The following is a 25,953-nucleotide window of genomic DNA, read 5'->3' as shown; positions in this document are numbered from 1 at the left end:
ATACGCTTATGGCAGCCATCTCTTTCGCACGACATCAAGAGGAGCAATTGAACCATGAAGCTCGGAGGACTAGGGTCGCTCCTCAACCAGTAATATTGAAGCACTCAGCCCCCCCTACTATTGACTAAGTCCCTACACCAAAGAGGTTAACAAGAGAAGAGCTTCGGGAGCAATATGCGAAGGGATTATGTTGGCATTGTGACGAGCCGTGGAGCCGTGAGCATCGCTGTAGTAAAGGGAGACTTCTTATGATTGAACCAATAGAAGAAGAGGTCATTGAACATCCAGAAGAGAGCCTTGAACATGAAGAAGAAGATGTAGAAGAAGAGCCACAACCGACTGAAGTTACGGTACATGCACTAGCCGGCTACTCAAACCCGCAAACGATGAAAGTTGGAGGCCTTCTCAAACAACAACCGATCACTGTTCTCATCGACACAGGCAATTCTAATAACTTTTTAAATAGTAAGGTTACTATCCAGATGGCCTTACCTATTGAGAATTGCAGCAGGTTTGACGTTAAGGTCATCGACGGACGGATTTTGAATTGTGATCGTAGGTGCCCGCAGGAGAAACTATTGCTGCAGGACCAAGAGATAATTGCAGATTTCTTCCTTCTCCCTCTTGATGATCATGAGGCCTTGCTCATAATTAATTGGTTGATGACATTAGGTGATATTTCTTGGAATTTTATGCAACTAATTATGAAATTTTACAGTAAGGAGAAACAGGTGATACTGAATGGGAAACGTGAGGGCGACATAACGACGATTTGCACACAACAAATGAAGAAGGTTTTGCATAAAGCATGTAGCGGCCTTTTGGTACAACTTGAGCAGCAAACTAAGGGAGAGCCAATAGAATTTGAAGATCCAAACCTACTTCCTTTGCTTGCTAAATTTTCAGATATATTTGACGAACCGCACAACCTATCTCTTACCAGTCGTCATGATCATTATATAACGATTCTTTCAGGCAAACCTCCAGCAAATACTCGGCCATATCATTATCTACCTCACCAGAAGGATAAAATAGAAAGGATTGTAAAAGAGATGCTCGAAACATGAGTTATTCGGCCAAGTTGCAACCTCTACTCTTCACCGGTGCTACTTGTACGCAAGAAGGACGGAACATGGCGAATATGCATTGATTATCGAGCTCTCAATGGCATAACCATCAAGAAAAAAATACCTTATTCCAATAGCAGATGAATTCCTAGATGAAAGGGAGCACAAATCTTCGCAAAGTCGGACCTTCGATCCGGGTATTATCAAATATGAGTGTATGAAGAAGTCATACCGAAAACCGCCTTTCGAACACACAATAGCCACTACAAATTTTTACTTTCTTCAACAAAATGTGAAATATCTTGGGCATATCATATCAGAGGAAGGTGTGACGGTGGACCCCTTCAAAATTGAAGCAATGCAAAACTAGCCTACCCCGAGGAACATAAAATTGCTACATGGCTTTTTGGGTTTAACAGGCTACTACCGTAAGTTCATGAAAAACTATGGAAAGATCAGTGCACCACTTACTTCCTTACTGGAAAAAGATGTCTTCCAATGGTCGGACAGAGCCTCCACTGCCTTCGACAAACTTAAGGCAGCCATAACGACGACGCCGGCGCTAACACTACTAGATTTCAACCAACCATTCGTTATTGAGGTCGACGCATCTGAAGTCAGAATTGGAGTCATTCTCAAGCAAGATGGTCGACCACTCGTATACACTAGCAAGGCATTATCTCCCTCCCATCAAAATAAGTCAACATATGATAAGGAGATGCTCGCCATTGTGCGCGCAGCAACGAGGTGGAGACCCTACTTGATTGGTCGACGATTTCAAATTAAAACTGACAATAAAAGCCTCAAGTACTTTTTGGAGCGAAAGATATTATCCCCTGAGCAGCAAAAATGGGTAATAAAACTTCTTGGATTTGATTATGAAATAACTTACAAAAGGTGGAAAGAGAATGTTGTTGCAGATGCGCTTTCGCAGCTACCTGAGCAAGCTGAATTTTTGATCGTTTTACTTCCAACCAACTACTTCCTTGAGGATATTAAGATGGAATGGCAGGAAGATTCGGAGACCAGTAAGATAAAAAAAAAAAAATTAGAGGAAGCACCAAGCTCCGTGGCTCATTACAATCGGGACTCAAAAGAATTATGCTATAAGGGACGCATTGTGCTTGTGACAAATTCTACTTGCATCTTCAAGAGCATATTTTGGACAAAATTATTCCATATGCAGGGTACTAAATTGAAAAGGAGTATGACATATCACCCATAAACCAACAGCCAGACGGAAGTTTTAAATAGGTGCTTGGAAACAGCCCAAAGCCACCCACCAAATATGACTACCCAAAGAGAACTCCAGACCCAGCCAAGTGACATTATTGATCGACGGATCGTGACTCAACGACGACAACCCACAAATGAAGTTCTAATATAGTGGGCAAACCTACCAATAGAAGATGCCACTTGGGTGAACTATGACAACTTGAAGATCAAATTTCCAGAATTCACGAATCATCAGCCTCGAGGACAAGGCTGATTTGAAGAGGGCGGGTCTGTTAGGACTCAAGTTTGGAGAGTCCTAATTGAGAGGGACATTCATGTAAAACTATTAGGACTCTAGCTAAGAGAGTCCTAATTGAGAGGGACATTCTGTTAGGACTCTAGCTAGGAGAGTCCTAATTGAGAGGGGCATTCATGTAGAAGTATGAGTCCTATTAGAATTAGGAGTTGTAAGGGAATAGGAGTCTTGAGTATGAGTCCTATTAGGAGTTGGTTAGAAGTAAGAGTCTTAAGTAGGAGTCCCATTAGGAGTTAGGGTTTAGAATCCCTATAAATAGCCATGTATTCCTTCTCTTTTCTTAAGCAATAGATGAATCTTTCTGCAGCCTTTGAGCAGCAACTTGTAGGGAGGAACCCCTATAGAGTTCCAAGGAGGCCGATCCCCTAAAGAGATCAACCCCAAGTTTAGAATCTACAAGGGTTCTAACAGAGACTCAAATAAAGAACTAATAAACTTTTTTTTTTTGTAAGTAAACGTAAATTGATTATGTGTAAAGTTTCTACATCTAAGATTGATCTATTAAGAAATTCATCTCTAAAAACGATTTTATGTTGCTACAAATTTTTGTCGTAACCCGCTGAAATTTTTTGACGAGAATTCTGCAATCTCAACTTGCACCAATTTTCTTGTTGTTATACTACCAAATTTTTCTTGATTAAATTAGATATCCTTGCTGTCATATAAACTATGATTTTGCTATCAATTCCCTCCTCAATTATCTCAAGTTTTTGGTGGAAATTACGTCGAGAAACCATTGTTTCTTCGACGACAATTCTACTCTTACAAGACAACACATACTTGTTGCTACTTCCACTGATTTCTATCAAACCTTTACTACCATCTACCACAGATCCAAAACATTCATCCATAGCCCTAAAACTCCACTAAACCACACCCTCAAACTACACCCAAAACAACCACAAAACAAGCCTAAATCGTAGCCTACATCCATCGATCCACCAATCCTTTCGACCATCACTTCTCTCAACTATACATGCCTTTAACCTGACAACAAAAGAGAGATCTTAATATCATAGATTTGGAGGCATATACTATGGCATCTAAGGAGGCAATCAATGCTAAATTCGAAACCTTGGAGGCGCGAATGGAGGATAAGATTCGGACGCTCTTTACCGAACTCAGATTGGGCCGACCACTAAGCACGAAAAAATCATATCACGGAGAGAGCTTTGCCCAATCGCACTAGGCTCGAAGAGATGAGTTCCAAAGGAGGGGAGGCTCTATGACTGAACCCAACTATCCATGCATGAGAGTGGACTTCCCTAGATGGGAAGAAGGAGACCCGATTGGTTGGATCTCGCGCGCGGAGCGATATTTTCAGTACCACAAAACCGCGGATGCATCTATGGTGAAAATTGCAGCTATACATCTTGAAGGGGATGCTATACAGTGGTTTGACTGATTTGAACATACTTATGGAGTCCTTTCATGGCAACAATTCAAAGAAGGATTGCTGATCCGCTTCAGACCAACCGATTACGAGAATATTGATGGACAACTAGCAAAGATCCGACAAACTTCCACCATTCAGGAGTACCAAACCAGGTTTGAAAGGTTATCTAATCAAACTCATGATTGGTCTCAAAAATAGCTATTGGGGACCTTCATTGAGGGCTTGAAGCCGGAGATCCGAAGAGAAGTTAAAGCGCAACAACCGTATACGCTTATGGCAGCCATCTCTTTCGCACGATATCAAGAGGAGCAATTGAACCATGAAGCTCGGAGGACTACGGCCGCTCCTCAACCAGTAATATTGAAGCCCTCAGCCCCCCTACTATTGACCAAGTCCCTACACCAAAGAGGTTAACAAGAGAAGAGCTTCGGGAGCGATATGCGAAGGGGTTATGTTAGCATTGTGACGAGCCGTGGAGCCATGAGCATCGTTGTAGTAAAGGGAGACTTCTTATGATTGAACCAATAGAAGAAGAGGTCATTGAACATCCAGAAGAGAGCCTTGAACATGAAGAAGAAGATACAGAAGAAGAGCCACAACCAACTGAAGTTACGGTACATGTACTAGCCGGCTACTCAAACCCGAAAACGATGAAAGTTGGAGGCCTTCTCAAACAACAACCGATCACTGTTCTCATCGACACGGGCAGTTCTAATAACTTTATAAACAGTAAGTTTACTATCCAGATGGTCTTGCCTATTGAGAATTGCAGCAGGTTTGACGTTAAGGTCGTCGACGGACGGATTTTGAATTGTGATCGTAGGCGCCCGCAGGAGAAGCTATTGCTGCAGGACCAAGAGATAATTGTAGATTTCTTCCTTCTCCCTCCTGATGATCATAAGGCCATGTTCATAATTAAATGGTTGACGACATTAGGTGATATTTCTTGGAATTTTATGCAACTAATTATGAAATTTTATAGTAAGGAGAAACAGGTGATACTGAACGGGAAACGTGGGGGCGACATAACGACGATTTGCACACAACAAATGGAGAAGGTTTTGCATAAAGCATGCAGCAGATTTTTTATACAACTTGAGCAGCAAACTAAGGGAGAGCCAATACAATTTGAAGATCCAAACCTACTTCCTTTGCTTGCTAAATTTTTAGATATATTTGACGAACCGTACAACCTACCTCTTACCCGTCGGCATGATCATTATATAATGATTCTTTCTGGCAAACCTCTAGCAAATACTCGGCCATATCAATATCTATATCTTCAGAAGGATGAAATAGAAAGGATTGTAAAAGAAATGCTCAAAACAGGAGTTATTCGGCCAAGTTGCAACCTCTATTCTTCACCGGTGCTACTTGTATGCAAGAAGGACGGAACATGGCGAATATGCGTTGATTACCAAGCTCTCAATGGCATAACCATCAAGGACAAATACCTTATTCCAATAGCAGATGAATTACTAGATGAAAGGGAGCACAAATCTTTACAAAGCTGGACCTTTGATCCGGGTATCATCAAATATGAATGTGCGAAGAAGACATACCGAAAACCACCTTTTGAACACACAACAACCATTACGAATTTTTGCTTTCTTCAACAGAAGGTGGAATATCTTGGGCATATTATATCAAAGGAAGGTGTGATAGTGGACTCCTTCAAATTTGAAGCAATACAAAACTGGCCTACCCCGAGGAACATAAAATTGCTACATGGCTTTCTGGGTTTAACAGGCTACTACTGCAAGTTCGTGAAAAACTATGGCGAGATCAGTGCACCACTTACTTCCTTACTGAAAAAAGATGTCTTCCAATGGTCGGACAGAGCCTCCGCTACCTTTGACAAACTTAAGGCAGCCATGACGACGACTCCGGTGCTAAAACTACCAGATTTTAACCGACCCTTCATTATTGAGGCCGACGCATCTGGAGGCAGAATTGGAGCCATTCTCATACAAGATGGTCGACCACTCGCATACACTAGCAAGGAATTATCTCCCTCCCATCAAAATAAGTCAACATATGATAAGGAGATGCTCGCCATTGTGCACGCAGCAACGAGGTGGAGACCCTACTTGATTGGTCGACGATTTCAAAATAAAAACAACCATAAATGCCTCAAGTACTTTCTGGAGCGAAAGATACCATCCCCTGAGCAGCAAAAATGGGTAACAAAACTTCTTGGATTTGATTTTGAAATAACTTACAAAAAGGGGAAAGAGAATGTTCTTGCAGATGCGCTTTCGCATCTACCCGAGCAAGTTGAAGTTTCGACCGTTTCACTTCCGACCAGCGACTTCCTTGAGGATATTAAGATGGAATGGCAGGAAGATTCAGATACTAGTAAGATTATAAAAAAATGGGAGGAAGCACCAAGCCCCATGGCTCATTACAATTGGGACTCAAATGAATTATACTATAAGGGACGCATTGTGCTTGTGACAAATTCTACTTGCATCTTCAAGAGCAGATTTTGGACAAAGTTATTCCATATGCTGGGTACTAAATTGAAAAGGAGTATGACATATCACCCACAAACCAACAGCCAGCCGAAAGTTTTAAATAGGTGCTTGGAGACAACCCAAAGCCACCCATCAAATATGACTACCCAAAGAGAACTCCAGACCTAGTCAAGTGCCATTATTGATTGACGGATCGTGACTCGACGACGACGACCCACTAATGAAGTGCTTATACAGTGGGCGAACCTACCAATAGAAGATGCCACTTGGGAGAACTATGATGACTTGAAGATCAAATTCCCAGAATTCACGAATCATCAGCCTCGAGGACAAGGCTGATTTGAAGAGGGCGGGTCTGTTTGGACTCTAGCTTGGAGAGTCCTAACTAAGAGGGACATTCATGTAAAACTATTAGGACTCTAGCTAGGAGAGTCCTAATTAAGGGGGACATTCTGTTAGGACTATAGCTAGGAGAGTCCTAATTGAGAGGGGCATTCATGTAGGAGGTTTTTTCTAAGAGAAGAATTAGGAGTTGTAAGGGAATAGGAGTCTTGAGGAGGAGTCTTATTAGGAGTTGGTTTGAAGTAAGAGTCTTAAGTAGGAGTCCTATTAGGAGTTAGGGTTTAGAAGCCCTATAAATAGCCATGTATTCCTTCTCTTTTCATAAGCAATAGATGAATCTTTTCTGCAGCCTTTGAGCAGCAACTTGGAGGGAGGAACTCCTATAGAGTTCCAAGGAGGCCGATCCCCTAAAGAGATCAACCCCAAGTTTAGAATCTGCAAGGGTTCTAACAGTCTCCCTGGGAGACTTAGCCCAGGCGATGCTACCTCCAGGCTTGGGCGATTGCACCTCCCACAGCAACCAGGGTCCGAATGGGTTGATCCATTCGGCCCAATTTGGGTTTTTCAAGGGCCCAATTGCCCCAAGATTAAGCTAATGGGATCACCTCCCATTTTCAACTTAATCATTAGTGCTAACTATGATAAATCCTAAGACAATTTCTACAGCTTGCTCCGATGCGTCAATAGCTTCTTCCGGCGAGTTTCCGGCGAACTTCCGTTGATCATCCGATGAACCCTCAGTGATGCTCCTGCGGACTTCCGGCAACCTCCTGGACTTGCGACGATCCACTTGGCGAGTTCCGATGAGCTTCTTTGGCAAGCTTCTGGACTTCTCGGATTTGTTCCCGCAGAACCTCTAACGACTGTCCGAACTTCCGTCGAGCTCTCGAACTCCCAACGTGATCATTGTCATGACTCCGGCGTAACTCCTGCTGCATGTCTTACTTTCATCGTAGTTAATCCTGCACACTTATCTTAACACATAGATTAGACAACAAATGACAATTGACTTCATCATCAAAATCCGAGATTCAACAAGTGGAAGGGCAGCGAGATGCCAAGAACACTGCTCTGATACCAGGTGTTAGAACCCTTGCAGATTCTAAACTTGGGGTTGCTCTCTTTAGGGGATCGGCCTCCTTGGAACTCTATAAGGGTTCCTCCCTCCAAGTTGCTGCTAAAAGGCTGCAAAAAAGATTCATCTATTGCTTATGAAAAGAGAAGGAATACATGACTATTTATAGGGCTTCTAAACCCTAACTCCTAATATGACTCCTACTTAAGACTCTTACTTCTAACCAACTCCTAATAAGACTCCTACTCAAGACTCCTATTCCCTTACAACTCCTAATTCTTCTCTAAGAAAAAACCTCCTACATGAATGCTCCTCTCAATTAGGACTCTCCTAGCTAGAGTCCTAACAGAATGTCCCTCACAATTAGGACTCTCCTAGCTAGAGTCCTAACATTTTTACATGAATGTCCCTATCAATTAGGACTCTCAAAGCTAGAGTCCTAACAGATATCAATGTGAAAATTCACCAAGGATCACATGATACAATCGCAAATCATGATATCATTATGCGATACATCATGAGATTGATAATTTATCATATCAATGAAAGATATCCATTGTTAAACATAATATGATAATAGTCTCAAAATTTTCAATTTGTGATACATGTGATACATTACAATAGACTAAAAAATTTAATGCGATGCTTTTAAGGATATCAACCTATTTTTGATACAAAGCATGGTAAGAGCAATTATATTGCAAGTTTTCTAAGTTTTGCATTTTTTGCTTCTTTCGAGATAGCAATTTTTTGCTTCTCTTTAGATTGTAGGATTTGCAATTCATTGGTAGTGTTTATGATAGCAAGTTCTTTCAATGAAATGATCGAGCTAGCAAATTTTCCTTCCTTTGAAATATGCAGGCTAGTAAACTAACTCCCCTTTACCATTATCAAAAAGAAGGGAGAAACCAATGGCAAAAAAAAAATTTAATCATTATACAAGCCATATTACAAAATCATGTCATGATATCAAGAAAATTCAAGAAGGACATGATTCATTCGATAAATCTTTTTAATAGAGCAAAAGAATTATACAACCAAGGATCATGATTAAAATATATCAATATCATAGATCAAGTCATGATTCATGATTAATCATAAAGCAAATTAATTTTCAATCATCACATAAGGCATTTAAAGAATTTTTGAAATATAGGAGAATGATTAATTTAAGCATGCAATGTTTCAATCAAATTCAAGTCATTAATACCAATACTTTCATATTGTGAGTATCAATTCATGAATACCAAAAGATATTATTTGTGATTCCAATTTTGCAAGATCAAGATTATGATTTAGATAAAACTCATTCAAATCAAATCGTTAACTTGAAATTTATAATCATGTCATCAAAATCAATTTCAAAATTCATAAAATATCATGAAATCATTAATCTCGATCAGATGGGAAAAGCATTTTTTAAGTGATTCTTTTTCATCTAAGCATGCCTTAGTCATTATATGCAAATCAAGATAAGCATGAAAGTTCAAGACGTAAAGGCAAAATCTTATAAAACAACTCATCAAGCAAGATTTTAAACATCTATTTTCAAGCTAGCGTAAGTCAAGGATTCAATTATCTCATGTCATGAATTCCAATAGGCATCTCAAATTATCAACATCACATTAAAAAGATATTTCAAAAAGACATATCGATAAGTGATTCATTTGTATCATTTCATTTTCGGAAGATTCTCCTCTTTGGTAAATAAATCTAGGAGAACAAAATGAATTAAGGGAAATATAATATGATTGAAGCATTGAACATGATTCATATTTAAAATGTGTCTCATGTCATAAGTATGAATCAAGCATTTGTGAAATCCGAAATCATCCTCAAAATCACATTCAATAAATTCATATATGACAAGCATATATTTATTGAAAAGTCGATAAGATAGAGGATCGTATTTCGTTTTTATAAATTTCTATTCATGTGATTTGCTTCTTATAAGCATGCCTTTACCTTTAATAAAATAAGTGTCAACATTTAAGACGGAAAGGTAAATTTCGTAAAACAAATCATTAAGCATGATTCCATGATAACATCCTTTTAATATCTTGATATTCATCATCAAGTATGATTTCAAAAAATATGTTTAAGAGAAATCATTAAGACCAAATACATGATACACTCATTTATTTTCAAAATATTCATCATGTTTATTTTCATGAAATTCACAAGATTGGTAAAATAAATTCATTAATTTCAATAGGATAGAAAATTCATTTCCATTTCATACAATTGATTTCATGTAAGGGTATTCAAGTTTTTTGTGAAAACATGTATCATTTTAAAATCGAAATAAAAGTTTCGTCATGAAGCCGTCAAGACCAAACACATCATAATATCACATCTATCATCAAAAAACTATCAAGAAATTCATACATAGATGTACATGCACTATGTCATCTTAATATATCATGAGAATGTCATCTTAATTTATCATAAAAATGATTAGACCAAAAATATGTTAATCCAAAATGAGAGTTTCAAATCAACATTTACTTCAAAAACTCATGCATGACATAAAATCATCAAGATACACATGCATAGATTAATCCTAAGCATTATCACATATCATATAATTATCATCCCTAATGTTGCATATATCATTCAACATTTCAAAACATAACATGCAAGAAACCTTAGCAATATACTTTTCATGATCAATTTTTTAATTTTTCAAAGATGCTAAAATGAAAAACATGATATAATTTTTGAAAAACAATTTTTTATTTTCTATTCCTACTATCTAAATTAAGCACTCAAGAAAAACTTCAAGTAATTTCAAAATAATTCAAGAGAGTTGAGTTACTTACCTTGTAGTCGAAGCCCATCAAAGCCCAATTCGTCGTTTCGCCTTTGGAAGTTTTTGATTCATCCTTGGTTGCCTTCCTCTTCTTTGGCCTCTTCCTCCGTTCAAGTTTATTGTTTATTTTAGATTTTTATTTAATAAACTTATTAAGATTTAGTATTCGAAGTTCAAGTTCATCATTGTCCTCATCACTTGAGTCATCGTTCAAGTGGTATTCATTTGTCTAGAGTTCCAAATCCTTCCTGTTCTTTGGAAGGTGATTTTGTTCATCATGTTCATCATGTGTATTGTGCACCATTTCATATGTCATCAACGAACCAATTAGTTCTTCAAGTGAAAAAATATTTAAATCTTTTGTTTCTTGTATTGCGGTTATTTTAGGATCCCACCTTTTTGGAAGGGATCTTAAGATCTTGCTTACGAGATCAAAATTCGAAAAAGATTTACCAAGAACTCTTAGATTATTGACGACATCCGTGAAACGGGTGTACATGTCGCCTATAGTCTCGCTTGGTTACATTCGAAAAAGCTCAAAATCGTGCAATAAAATGTTAACTTTCGAGATTTGACTCTACTAGTTCCCTCGTGCGTGATTTCAAGTGTTCGCCAAATATCAAAAGCTGTTTCACACGTAGAAATCCGATTGAACTCAGTTTTGTCCAAAGCACAAAATAAGGCATTCATAGCCTTTGCGTTTAAAGAAAAATACTTCTTCTCCAAATTCGACCATTCGTTCATCTTTTTTTGGTAAGTAAAAGTAAATTGATTATGTGTAAAGTTTCTACAAATAGCTTTATCTATACAAGTCATAGACAAAGCCAAGTAACTCATAGAGTGCGAATGCGATAGTTATGACTACACATGCTGTAGACTATAACTACCTGTGGGTACATTATTTGGCATCATTCCTAAGATCTTTAGCTAATAGCAAAATTAAATTTGATAAAAATATCTTTTTCTCTTCGGGTGAAGTGCTCGGTTTTGAGATCATGCTCCATACAGGATCTTGAGTCTCTAATAATCTCTTTCAAGAGCTGAGCATTGTTTGTGTGTTGACATTCAAAGATTCTATTACATCTCTCCTTCCACATCCACCAAATAGCGCATCTGAAAGTAACCTTTGCCAGTTGTGTAAGAGGCCCTTTTCTTGAGAAATATTGCATAAGGTCGCCTAGTTCTTGGTGCAAGTTTGGTTGCGGCAGTCTATTGAGTTCAAATCGCTGGAGAATCTCCTTCCATATCCATTTTGTATAATCACAAGCAAAATAGAGGTGGTCAACAGTTTCTTCTTGTTGCAAACAAAGGGAGCATCGGTTAACATGATAGATACCTCTTCTTTTCATATTGTCTATTGTAGGTAGTTTATTGAGAAGGGCCTGCCATGTACATAAGGAGTGTCTTTGTGATCCCGGTCGATCCCATGTCCAACTGCTTGGGACCCACTTGTTATTTCTTTGCCTAATTTGATTCCATGCGGATATGGCACTAAATTTGCCATTGTCATGAGGCCAAATAAGTGTATCTGAAGAGTTGTTCCTGATTGGAATAGCTATGATAGTCGGCCAAAGTGATAACATTTCGGGAGAAATAGGATTAGGGAGACACCAAGTACCGTTAGCAATGAACTCGGAAACCTTCCAATCTTTGGGAGCCCCAAGATCTTTTCGTATTCTATCGCCATATAATTGAAATATACTCTTCCCATTCACCCAAGGATCGTACCACATATTAGTACTAGTTCCAGAAGAGATTGCATACGAAATGTGTTTGATTAGCCAATTCCTTGCCTTTAAAATTCCTTTCCAAGCTGCAGAGTGGTATGTTCTTGTTGAAATTTCCCAGATTGATTCCTTTGAAAGATACCTAGCAGAAACCCATTGTGACCATAAGGAACATTTGTTTTATAAAAGATCCCACAATTGTTGTACCAGGCATGCTTGATTCCAATCTCTAGTATTTCTCAAGTTTAGCCCCCCTTCATCTTTCGGTTTGCAAATGCTATCCCAATTTACCATATGCATTGCCTTATCATTTGTGCCTTCAATATCTTGGAGAAGTCCAGCAGGCAAAAGAAATGCATTACTCCAATATATAGAGTAGGAGTGCAATACAGAACGGATGAGTTCGAGTCGTCCTGCTTTTGATAGAAGCCTATTTTTCCAAGAAGAAATTATATTCTTTATTTTTTGCAGGATAGGCTGACAGTGGGTTTTGTGAATGCCTGTGGATATGAGCGGGAGACCCAAATAAGGAACTGGCAGGCTTCCCTCACTAACCCCCAAAGTTTGTGCAATAAAGACCTTATCCTCAACGTAAGGGCTCATATATACTTTGTTGAATCTCGGATTTTGATGATGAAACTAATTGATTGTGTTTAAATGTTTGACTACATTTTGAGTGATACAGGTCTACTCGATCAGGATTAGACAATTAACGCAGGAGGAATTGACGTTGCGTCGGAGGAGATCACGTCAGGATATTGGATGGCAGAAGGCTTCGGGCGTCGGGCATCGGGCCAAGAGCGGAATTGCGCCAAGGATATCGGCGTTGTGGAGGTCAACCGCCGATTGGGCAACAAGCCGCAAGAGAGGACGATGCGCCGAAGAATCGGACGAAGCGCCAACCAATGACGTGCCGAGCAACAGAATGTCAACTCGCTTTATAATAATTGTCTAGATCGGAGTAGAGTTTTGGTTTGTGTGTGCAGGATTAACTATGATAACGATGAAGACATAAAGCGAAACAAAGTGCTGGAGTCAAGCGCGAAGGATTCGTTGGGAGTTCGAGAGTTCGACGGAAGTCCGAAGGTTCGTCGGGAATGCTGCCGGAACTAGCCGAGAATGAGTAGGGAGCTTGCCGAAGGGTTTTTCGGAAGCTCGCCGGAAGGTTCGTTGGAAGTTCGCGGAGCTCGCCGAGAAAGATCGGAGCTTACCAAAGAAGCTCGTTGGAACTCGCCAAGATCAAATCGTGAAGTCTAGGAGCTTGCCGGGAGTCCGCAGAATGGTTTCCGAGAGTTTATCGGAAGACCGTCGGAAGTTCGCTAGAAGCTCGCCGGAAGAAGTCTTGACTTGCGGACTTTGTAATAGCTTAGAAAATGTCTTTAAATTCGTAGTTAGCACATTAATTAGGGTTAGGATTAGGTGTTAATCCTATAACCCAAGTAGGGGCCAATTGGGCCCAAGTTCGGACTAGTTTGGGGCAAGATTGAAGCCTAACTAGTGGGCTGAAAACACTGTAGGCGGTGGCACCGCCTAGCTGGGCGGTGGCACCGCCCAACACCCGAGAGCTGGGCGGTGACACCTCCTAGCTGGGCGGTGGCACCGCCCAGCACCCGAGCATTGGGCGGTGGCACCGCTTGGATGGGCGGTGGCACCTCCAGCAGCGGGAACCCAAAGAGAATTCAAATTTTGAAGCCCAAATTTGAATCCTCTTGAGGCCTATAAATACCCCTCAAATCTCAGCTGAGAGAACAACTTTTTGAGCAGCAAGTGTTTGAGAGAAAAGCCTTAGAAAAGTGTTAGCTTGTCTTGTTTTCAATTTGCTAGTGTTCACCTCCTTCTTTCTTGTTGAAAATCTGTAAGAGAGTGAACCGCTTGTAAAAGTTGTAAGAGGGGTATTCACCCTTCACTTTCAAGAGATTTGCTAGTGGAAGGTGGAAGCCTCATCGAAGAGGGGCCTCGCAAGTGGATGTAGGTCACTTGACCGAACCACTTTAAAAACGGCGTAATCTCTGGTTTGCATTTCTTATTGTCATTTACATTACTGCAAATCTTCTTACTTGCTTTGTTTCATCATTACCTTTGCTGCGCAACTTTAAGAATACGCTTTCAAGTTAAGCTTTTCAAGTTCCGTTCTTATCGTACGAAAGATTTTACTAAAACCGAAGTTTTAATCCGCTGCACTAATTCACCCCCCCCTCTTAGTGCCACTCCGATCCTAACATACTTTACTTTTCGCATGATTTAACTGAAGTCCAGAAACCATACCAAAGTCATTCATAATAGTAACCATCCGTTCATCGGTTTAGAGGGAAGTTGAAAACCGTTTTCAACGATATTCTATAAATCATAATTCATAGAAATCAAGAAAACTCTCATTCGAGTTTTCCAATAAGTGTAGTCCAATCTGTTAAACAACGATGGACGAAAAATCGATAAGCCCTCTTGAAAGCCATGAAGAGTCATTTCTCTCGGGTGTAAATCCGAAATGAGAAATACCGGGCTCTGATACCAATTGTTAGGATCGGAGCGGCACTAAGAAGGGGGGGGTGAATTAGTGCAGCAGATTAAAACTTCGGTTTTGGCAAATCTTTCGATACGATAAAAATCGAACTTGAAAAGCTTAACTTGAACGTGTGTTCATAAAGGTATGCAGCAAAGGTAATAAGGAAATAAAGCACGTAAGAAGGTTTACAGTAATGTAAATAGCGATAATAAAATGCAAACCAAAGATCACGTCGATTTTAAAGTGGTTCGGTCAAATGACTTACATCCACTTGCGGTGCCCTCTTCGATGAGGCTCCCACCTTCCACTAGCAAATCTCTTGAAGGGGAAGGGCAAATACCCCGCTTACAACTTTTTACAAGCGGTTTACACTCTTACAAATTTTCAGCAAGAAAGAAGGAGGTGAACACTCTAGCAAATTGAAAACAAGACTTGCTAAGACTTTTCTAAGACCTTTCTCTCAATCAATTGCTTCTCAAAAGTTGTTCTCTCAGCTGAGAATTGAGGGGTATTTATAGGCCTCAAGAGGATTCAAATTTGGGCTCCAAAATTTGAATTATCTTTGGTTCCCGTTGCTGGCGGTGCCACCGCCTGTCAGTGTCTGACACTGATAGTGGACTGGCGGTGCCACCGCCGGACCTCTCGGGTGCTGGGCGGTGCCACCGCTCAGTCCAGCGGTGCCACCGCTTGGTTCTTGGGTTCTAGGCGGTGCCACCGCCTACACTATTTTAGCTCACTGGTTGGGCTCCAAACTTGGCCCAAACTAGTCCGAACTCGGGCCCAATTGGCCCCTACTTGAGTTATAGGATTAACACCTAATCTTAACCCTAATTAACGTGCTAACTACAAATTTAAAGACATTTTCTAAGCTATTACAAAGTCTGCAAGTCAAGACTTTTTCCGGTGAGCTTCCGGCGAACTTTCGACGGTCTTCCGACGAACTCTCGGAAACCATTCTACGGACTCCCGGCAAGCTCCTAGACTTCACGATTTGATCTTGGCGAGTTCCAATGAGCTTCTTCGGCAAGCTCCAATCTTTCTCGGCAAGCTTCTGAAAAACCCTTCGGCAAGCTCCCTACTCATTCCCGGCTAGTTCCGGCAGCATTCCCGACGAACCTTCGGACTTCCATCGAACTCTCGAACTCTCATCGAATCCTTCGCGCTTGACTCCGGCACTTTGTTTTGCTTTATGTCTTCATCGTTATCGTAGTTAATCCTGCACACACAAGCCAAAACTCTACTCCGATCTAGACAATTATTACAACGCGAGTTGACATTCTGTTGCCCGGCACGTCATTGGTTGCAACACTTCATCCGATTCTTCAGCGCATCGTCCTCTCTTGCGGCTTGTTGCGCAATCGACGGTTGACCTCCCCAACCCCGATATCCTTGGTTCAATTCCGCTCTCCTTGGCTCGATGCCCGACGTCCGAAGCCTTCTACCGTCCAATATCTTGATGTGATCTCCTCCGGCACAACGTCAATTTCTCCTACGTCAACTATCTAATCCTGATCGAGTAGACCTGCATCACTCAAAATGTAATTAAACATCTAAACACAATTAATTAGTTTCATCATCAAAATCCGAGATTCAACATGTAAGGGCTATCTCCTAAACCCGTGAAAAGGAGAAAGTGCTGTAAAGCGGTGGTTGGTCTTCACCTATTGAAGGAGGACCATTAGTGGACGTTGGTGACCTCGATGGATGAGGAATCAAAAGTGGATGTAGGTCACAACAACCGAACCCCTATAAATTTCGGTGTATTCTTTCCTTACTATAAATTCTTTTTACTGCATTCAACTTTACTACATTGCAAACTACCCAACCTTTTCTTCTCTACTTATTCAAAGTGAAATAAATGATTTGAGTCGAAACCATTTTTTATCATACGAAGGCTTTCGAATCGACATAATTTTTTTGCTGCACTAATTCACCCCTCCCCTCCTAGTGCCACTCTTGGTCCTAATAGAAAGGACTTTTAGAAACTAATGATATTTTGGCAGAATCTCTCTAGGAGTTCTCCCTTAAACTCTATATCTCTTGGATGCTTCCTTGAGTGGTGAATCTTTTATTTTTAGTTTTGTATCCTTGTTTAATTTCCTTGGGGTGGTGAACTTTCTGTATCCCTTTGTGATTTTAAATTTAGTGGTGAGTAGTTATTCGATCTTATTGAAATATTATCATGAATTCGTATATTTTCTATCCTAAAAATTATACCATTGGTTTTCTTTCGAAATCTATTCTACTTTACCCCCCATTTTGCATCACACCGGTATTAGCACCACCCAGCTTGAGCGATGGTACCACTTAAGGCCCAACCTCCTAGGTGGTCTAGGCAGGGTATTGCCCTGACTATGCAGTGGTACCATTGACAATTAATGCTTCTAGCCGATGGTAATGCTAGAGCCCAGTCTTTGAGGCTTTATCAAGCGATCGTCCTACCCAGACTGGGTGGTGGTACCACCCAATGTCTGTCTGCAGGTGGTGGTACTATCCAATATTGGCGGTGGACCGCCTAGTACTAGCGGTGGAACTGCTAGTACCCTGGAAACCTAGGATGAGTCACTTTTTTACTCCATTTTTAAAGTCATAGTAGCTATAAATATCTCATTCTTTCCTATATGAAAAAGCACGAAAAGTGTGAATAAAAGCATGAGATTTTTATTGTAAAACTATTAAAAAAGTGTTAAGTATTCTCCTCCTCCGTTAGCTTTGTGATCAATCTAAAAGAGGTGTGAGGCTTGTAAAAGGTTATCTCCTAAATCTGTAAAAATGAGAAAGGGTTGTAAGAGAGTGTTTGGTCTTCGCCCATTGAAGGAAGACCATTATTGGATGCTGGTGGCCCCAATAGAGGAGGAATCGAGTGTGGATATAGGCCACGACGACCGAACCACTATAAATCCAGTATGCTTTCTTTTTGTGTCATTTCTTTCATTCTTTTCATTCTCATCACTCACTAATTTACTTGCTCACTGCCCTCAATCACTTATGAATGTTTTCAAGTTTAAACTTTTTTTCATATACAAGCTTTATCGAACGAATCTGGGTAGTGGTACCACCTAAACTAGTGGTGGTACCGCCAAGTGTCAAGTAGTAGTACCGCCAGAGCCTAGTCTTCAAGGCTTTGTCAAGTGGTCGTACCGCTCAAATTGGCGATAGTACTGCCAGAGCAAGGTTATCAGGCGGCAATACTGCTAGTACCCCGAAAATCCGAGATGAGACCTTTTTTAGCTCTATTTTTAAATCCATTTGGGGCCTATAAATACCTCACTCATCCTTACTCTATTACACATGAATTGAGAATGAAAACTTGTGAAAATGTTGTTGTAATCTTGTGAGAGTTTCCCTCGTCTTCTCCTAAGTTAGATTTTTATTTAAGGGAGGAGTGAGTGACTTGTAAAGGTTATCTACTAAACCTGTAAAAAGGAGAAAAGGGTTGTAAGAGAGTAGTTGATCTTCACCCGTTTAAAGAAAATCAATAGTGGAAGCCGATGGCCTTAATGGAGGAGGAATCAAGAGTGGACGTAAGTCACGACAACTAAACCACTATAAATCTAGTGTGCTCTATTCTTTGTTATTTATCTTTATTGCTTACTATTTTTTTTGCTCACTCCACCTTGCACTTACTTTAAGTCAAGCGCACTCGATATTGATTTTCATCGAACGAGATTTTTTGAATCGATGAAAGCTTTTCAAAAGAACAAATCCACACCACCCACCACACCCCACCCCCCCACCCCCCCCCCCCCCCCCCTATCAATTTCGATCCTAACACATCACTGATTTGGGAGTCCTATTGAGCAGCACAGAATTGATTCTCATATGATTCTCATATATTGCAATAATAATGGGACTATCCCTCAAGTAATAGAACCCAGTTCTCATCAAAAGTGTTCTGAGGAGATTCTAGTTTATTAGATAGATCGTGGCCCATAAAGATGTAGCAATGGAAAGAGTTTCATCCAAAGATAAAATTACAGATCCACTGATGAAGCCATTAACTCAAATTGTATTTGAGCATCACAAAGGTCTGATGGGGATCAGACACATAGATTATTGGCTTTAGGTCAAGTGGGAGATTGTTAGTTATAGGTGCCTTACAAGCCAATCACGTGAGTGATGGCACTTATGACACATGATGACGATCTTTTTGCTTATTATTATTGACATTTTATCATATATTATTTAGATATATATTATGATATCCTTGGATCTATGTAATGGGAATCGGATCGTGATGAGATCATGATAATGAGACCAATTTATCTTTAAACAAAGATCCTAAATCATCCCGGTCATAGGTTACTCAAGAAAGACATTGAGATAACTGGATAGACCGATACGTTGTATACTCGTCTATATGATGGAGGTGGCTGGTCTCATAATCGCTCATGTGGGGATACTAGAGGTATAGTATAGGTGCTCATTGGAGAATGAGTTCACTAATTGATTCACTTATAGGAATGCTGGATGGTTAATGATACTTGATGTTAGACATTGATTCCATAGACCCAGTTGTGCGTTTGGTTCTTAGACTTGAGACACCAAAGATACCTTGTATGAGTACTTCATTCTTTGAAATCAAACTTATAGATTTGGAAGTTGTAGATCTAGTACAATCGATTCTCGAGAATGACGACCAACCTTACGAAGACAATTGAGTGTCAATAGAGGATCATCCACTCTAGGTATCATGAGAGGAATATCTCATATGTACTTACTCAAACAAAATCCCTAGCTAAGGTCGTTCAGATTAAGAAAGGAGTTCTCCGGGAGAATTCCATTAGAGCAAGACTCGGATAGGATTCCGTATAGGCCTAATGTTACCATACCCAATATATGATGTTTGGGATATTAGATAGATGAGGGACTATAGACACATGGTAACTATGGACAGATAGGTCCGATGAATTAGATCCCCATGTACCGTTTGGGGACTATGGTGTAGTGATCTAGTCTTACTATAGTCAATGAGTCGAGTGAATTATTATAGAGATAATTCACTATATCAAAAGGAGTTCTGATAAGATCGACTCATGGCCAGTTTAGTATCGAGCTTAGAGGGTCACAAACATATTGTGAATTTTACGACGAGTAGATGTGCAGATATAAGATCCAATTGGATAATTTGATAAAGATCGAATGAGGATAGGATCTATTAAGGGTTAAGCTGCTTGCACCTCGATAAATAAGAGGAGCCTCATGGTTCATAGGCTAGAACTATTGGTGGTCGCCCCTCCTATTCTCCTCAACCTCCTCTCCTCCTCCTTGGCTCTAGTAGCCTCGTGGTGTGTGTGGAGAGGGAGATCCGTAGCGATCTGAGGAGCGTCAACAATCTGAGGAGTGTCGTAGTTGCGTCCGCTATATGGATCACCGCTAGAGAGGAGTATGTGAGTTCTCCTTCATCCACTCCATCAGATCTAAAAATTTTATGGATATATGATTTCCCCAGGTAACATTTCTAACATGATATGTGTAGTTTTTAGATTTTGTAATTTTCTCATGCTCCAATCGTCGCACAACGACTAAGTACTTAACTTTGGGAAATCTAGTTTTGTTTTTGTTTTCACTATGCATGAGATGCTAACCCGCGATTTCCCAGTATCCATGGCTCAACTTCCTTTTATAGAAGATTCATCAAAGGTTTCAGCTCTATTATTTGCTCCAATCATCAAATGCCTGAAAAATGATAAATTCAAGTGGACTAGTGAGGTTCATTATGCTTTTAAACTATTAAAAAGAAATGTGATCGAAGCTCCTATCTTAGTTTTGCCTAAGTTTAATAAGGTGTTTGAGGTTAAATGTGATGTCTCTAATGTGGAAATTGGTATCGTTTTGAGTCAAAAGGAAAGCCCATTGTTTTTTTTAGTAAGAAGCTAAATGATAAAAGCTTTTATGTTATTTATCGAACTTTATCTCATTTGAGTCGGTATCTTCTTACTAAGTCATTTGTCCTATATTAGGCATTAAAGTTCATTAATCACCAGCACAAGCTAAACAATAGGCATGTAGCTTGGGTAGAGTTCTTGCAATCTTATAACTTTACAATCAAGTACAAACCTGGTGTTTAAAATATAGTTACTAATGCATTGAGTAGAAAGTATTCTTTATTATCAATAATGGAAGTCAAAGTGTTTGGGTTTGAGACATTCAAACATCTCTATGAGAATGATATGGATTTTGGTTTAATATGGCAGAATTACAAATCATGTTCTTTTCAATAATTTTCTATCTTCAATGGTTTTCTTTTTTAAGCTAATGTCTTATGTGTTCCATCTTATTCTTTGAGACAAGTAATTCAAGTTAAAGCTCATGGTGATGTTTTGGGTGGATATTTTAGTAGGGATAAAACTCTAGCTCTTATTCAATCAAATTTCTGTTGGCCTAAGAGATATCGAAAGATATGTAAAGCAATGTCGAGTGTGTCATTCGACAAAAATAAGAAATCAAAATTCTGGTTTGTACACTCCATTGCTGCTTGATGCTCAATAGGAGGAAGTGAGTCTTGATTTTATTTTGGAACTACCGAGAACTCAAAGAAATAAAGATTCTATCATAGTCATTATTGATAGATTTTCAAATATGTCTCACTTTGTTCCTTGTAATAAATCAAATAATGCATCTCATATTATTGATTTGTATTTCAAGGAGATTGTTAGATTGCATGATATTCCAAGAACTATAGTGTCTGATTAAAATTCAAAATTTCTTAGTCATTTTTAGATAACTCTTTGGAGGAAGCTAAGTGCTTCTTTGAATTTCAGTAGCTCACATCATCCACAAACTAATGGGCAAATTGAGATAACGAACAAAAACTTAGGAAACTTGCTTAGAAGCTATGTTGGCAAGAACATTAAGCAATGGGATCTCATTCTTTCACAAATTAAGTTTGCCTACAATCGTTCAATATATCATAGATTGGTAAGAGTCTTTTTAAGGTTGTTTATGGTGCTAATCCTATTGGTCCTTTAAACTTTGTCCCTCATTCTATAACTAAGCAATTTAGTGGAGATGCTATTGAGAGGGCTAAGCAAATAAAAAAGTTGCATGAGAATGTTAAAGCATCCATTGAGAAGCAAAATGAGAGGTACATGCAAGCTGCCAACAAACACAGAAAATACTTAGAGTTTAACAAAGGTGATTTGATCTGAATTCATCTAAGGAGGGAGAGGTTTCCACCAGGCAAATTTAGAAAATTAAAACTAAAGGTTGATGGTCCATTCAAGGTGCTTAAGAAAATTAGCAAGAATGCTTATGAGATCAAGCTACTTGAAGATTATGGAGTATCCCCAACATTCAATGTAGCTGATTTAAGTCCTTATCAAAATCATATTGATGGAACAAATGAGGACTTAAGTAAAGTCTTTTTCAACTAGGGGAGATTGACATGGGAGTACCTATAATCAGCTCATGTGTATCTTGCTGATCCTGTGATATTCTCTATAGCCCACAATGTTGTCTCATAGCCTTTAACCCAGCCCATTCAAATATGACAACTCATAAACATATTCTTTAAACATAGTTAAAATTGTTTTACTATGCTTTTCTTTATGACTAAGGAATACATTAAATAGGTTAATTATCAATTATAAAATACTTAATTTCATAATTCCCTATGTGTGAAAGATTGTTGCATACACTAATACTTATTTTAATATTTTAGGATTATAAAGGAGTTTAAGAATTGATGATATTAACATAAGCTCTCTCTTGGATGCTTCCTTAAGTGATGAATATTTTGTTTTTAGTTCTGTATCATTGTTTATTATCTTTGAGACTATGAACTTCTTGTATCCCTTTATGATTTTAAACTTGATGATGAACTATTTTTTATTTTATAAAAATATTATCATAAATTTATTCCTTTTCTATCCAAGAAAACTTCTTCAAGTAAATACAACTATACTATTAACTTTCTCTCAGAATCTATTCCGCATTACCCCGTATCAATTACGATTTAAGGTTTAAATGAATTTGAACACTCCTAACAACCAATGATGATAAGTCATCAAAAAACAAATAATAACAATAACAATAATAAGAAACAAAGGATGATCATCAACGGAGAGCTGACTCTCATTTGCCGTAATTATGAAACTGTAGGCTTTTACCCAACACATGCTCATGTAATCAGATTTCAAGGCAAACCTGAAAGGATGAATTGAGTGGATGACTCCTCAAGCAAAGAATGCAATAGATGATACAAATGTTACAATTATAACAGGGGCGTTCTATCCTTCAGCAAATGTTGATATGTTAGTTCATGGCATTTTTATCCAATAATACAGAGACTAACAAGCCCCAAACAAGAATAGCTCCATCAGGGGAGCTAAAATTAAAAAGCTTGAAATCCCACGAGTTTGGAGGCGCATGTGAGCAGTGAACTTCCCCTTGGAGAATTCAGCAATGCAAGGAACATCAACTACTTCATGATTTTGTCCTCTGTTTCTGAGAAATAAACCGAAGTCCTTGTTTCCCAAGCTCCAAGAGGGTAGATCTTCCATCATCCAAATGGACGGACAAAGATGAAGTGCTTTGGTTGACATCGATAACCACTCCTTGATGCCTGCACAAAGTCTACAAGTTATCCAGCAATCCATGGTTCTAGAATTGGGAATTACTCAAATTACACTAGCCATTTCCAAATTAATAGTGATCAAACCAAGATCTTTCTCATGCAGATATATAAGAACTTAGGTAGCAAGTGATTGAGCGAACCAGAATGCAGGGCAGCTAGCCCAAGTAGAAAGTACATCTCCAAAAGGTTCCATCCATAACTAGGCTGTTGCTTTAACAATTAAAATGACAGTGACCAGTAAAGCTGGAGAGACAGCCTAACATCAACAAGAATACATACTCTCCTATGGATTTTTTTGGCTTTCTTGGGCTCCAATGAAATCAGAGCCAACTGTCTTAGACACAATCCTTTGAAGTGATACATCTCTCTCTTTTCCCCAAAAAAATCCACATAAACAAATAAAATCCATGAACCACGTTGTTACAAAGAGCAACCTATGATTCTACATAAGGGTTAACTAAAAGAACAGTAAAAAGAGTCACTTAAGAAAACAAAATTAGAAAGAAATGCATATCAGCAGTCTGCCAAAGTCTGAAGTCAGTGAATCTTCCCCATGTAAACAAAAAAAAGGCCTACTACTTCCACCAAGCTAGTATACAGCCATTTATTTGTAAAACTGATTCTTAGATTACCACGAAGCTAGAAACTAATATATCAAATAACCATATAATTCTCAATTTCTGCAACATTACGAGTTAGATATTAGATGCAAGCTTGGAGCCAAATACTAACCAAGAACTATTTGTTGGTTGGACTTCAACTCTCTTCCCAATTGCATCCTTGCCCAACTTCTGCAATATCCAATTTGCATCCATTGCCTCATCAATAAGATTCTCCAGATGCAACTTTGATGATCTATCATCCTGCCATCCACCCATTTTCTCAGTTGAAGGTCTCTTTCTCTTTGATCTCTGCCCCTTAACAGTGTTGTCTTCCTCTACATGAGGAGCCCATGAGCTTTTCTGCTCAAAACATGGATTCTTAAATTTTAGCTTCAGCGAAGTCTTCAGGTCTTTGGAGGAACTGGAGGTAAAATCTGAGGGTGACATCTCACTGCTGTCTCTCTGTGGCTTAACATATATATCTGCAGAATGCTTTTTCTGGCAAACCTTGTTGCTCCTTTCGGTTGTATCATTTTCTGCTGCAAAGTTTGCCTCGTTCATCCTCTCAACTGATAAATCTGTAGCATTAAGGTCACATTCATCAGTCACATTACCATTACTTTTCTGGGGCTTCACATAAACTTTTCCAATCTTTACTTTTGTTTTTTCTTTAACTCCATGCTTTGGAGTTCTCATCACATTTGCATTAACCATTTTGGCACCTGAAAAAATAAGATAATTTTGTTATTGTTCTACTGTACTGGATAAGTAGAGGCTTCTTACGAAAAACACTATAGCAGAAACTCAAGATCACACTTGATAGAGCAAACAGAAGCACTACAGATTAAGCTAAGAGAATGCACAAATCATAATACCAAGCCCAAAACATCTAAAAACTAGTAAAAAAATCAGATCTTCTGACATTTGCTTGTAAAATCAGACTATGATATTCTAGCACATTATGGTAAGCCTAGAAGTAGCAGCACATCTTCGAGGCAGGCTTGGTTGGATACTAGTTTGACACCACACAGGACCAGTATGGTAGTGGTATACAGAGCAGTATACCAACCTAACAGCAGATACATATGTTAGAGTAGCTATTAGCATTGGGGCATGATTGGAGGTACCTAGTAAGTTACTTGATAACTATAAGTCTTACTGTTTCATAATAGTGATGGACGAATTTACTAATCATAGATGATGATATTGTTCATAGCGTAAAAACAAAATGGTTAAAGTAAAGAGGAACATCAACTATGAAAACCAGTGTCCTTAATTATTTTTTTTTAAATCATAACAAGTTGGATAGTAAAAGGAATATATATATATATATATTACTCAATGTAATCAAGATGAGAATGTTGAAACAGATGAGTAGTCTTACTACAAAAAATTGAATAAAGATAATTTTATCCACGAACAGCTAGATGTAACTCCAATAGGAGATAAGAAAGGGAAAACTATTTAAAATATAATTTAATCATATTCGATGAAGACCTATGGTAGCTTCTTAGAATGAAAAAATCAAGATGGGGAAATGAACATTTACTATGACGAAGCTCAGATGGCACCAACAAAAACAATGGGCCAATAAAGAACACACATAATTTTAATTTCACCAATTTAAAGTTATTTTCATCCCAATGGATAGATATGATAATCAGTGAGAAATCAATGAAGATGTCACATGATGTCAAGCATATCCAACACTTGTAACAGCCATATTAGCAGAGGGTTGACAGGCTTCAGTTTCACATTAACTTAAAAGAAAGTCAAAGGAAGCATAAGTGTTGTTTAAGATCAAAAACATGATCCTTTTCACCAGAAAACTAATCAAAGCTTC

The 25,953-nt window shown here is 38.8% G+C and overlaps 1 protein-coding gene across 4 annotated transcripts in view; it reads right to left on the bottom strand.

Annotated features, from left to right (window-relative positions):
* Positions 1-23,079: 23,079 nt before the first annotated feature.
* Positions 23,080-25,953, bottom strand: part of LOC135626188 (uncharacterized) — a 40,932-nt gene continuing 38,058 nt past the window's right edge. For all 4 annotated transcript variants that reach the window (XM_065131311.1, XM_065131312.1, XM_065131315.1 and 1 more), the window contains 2 exons: positions 24,241-24,832; positions 23,080-23,496 (listed from right to left, as the gene is read on the bottom strand). In XM_065131311.1, coding sequence (XP_064987383.1) covers positions 23,358-23,496; positions 24,241-24,832 — 731 coding nt within the window. In that variant the 3' untranslated portion in view covers positions 23,080-23,357. The remainder of the gene's footprint in view (positions 23,497-24,240; positions 24,833-25,953) is intronic.

Source organism: Musa acuminata, chromosome BXJ2-11, assembly GCF_036884655.1.
Source record: "Musa acuminata AAA Group cultivar baxijiao chromosome BXJ2-11, Cavendish_Baxijiao_AAA, whole genome shotgun sequence".
In the NCBI taxonomy this organism is placed as follows: Eukaryota; Viridiplantae; Streptophyta; class Magnoliopsida; order Zingiberales; family Musaceae; genus Musa; species Musa acuminata.
This window is presented reverse-complemented; position numbering and strand designations above follow the sequence as displayed.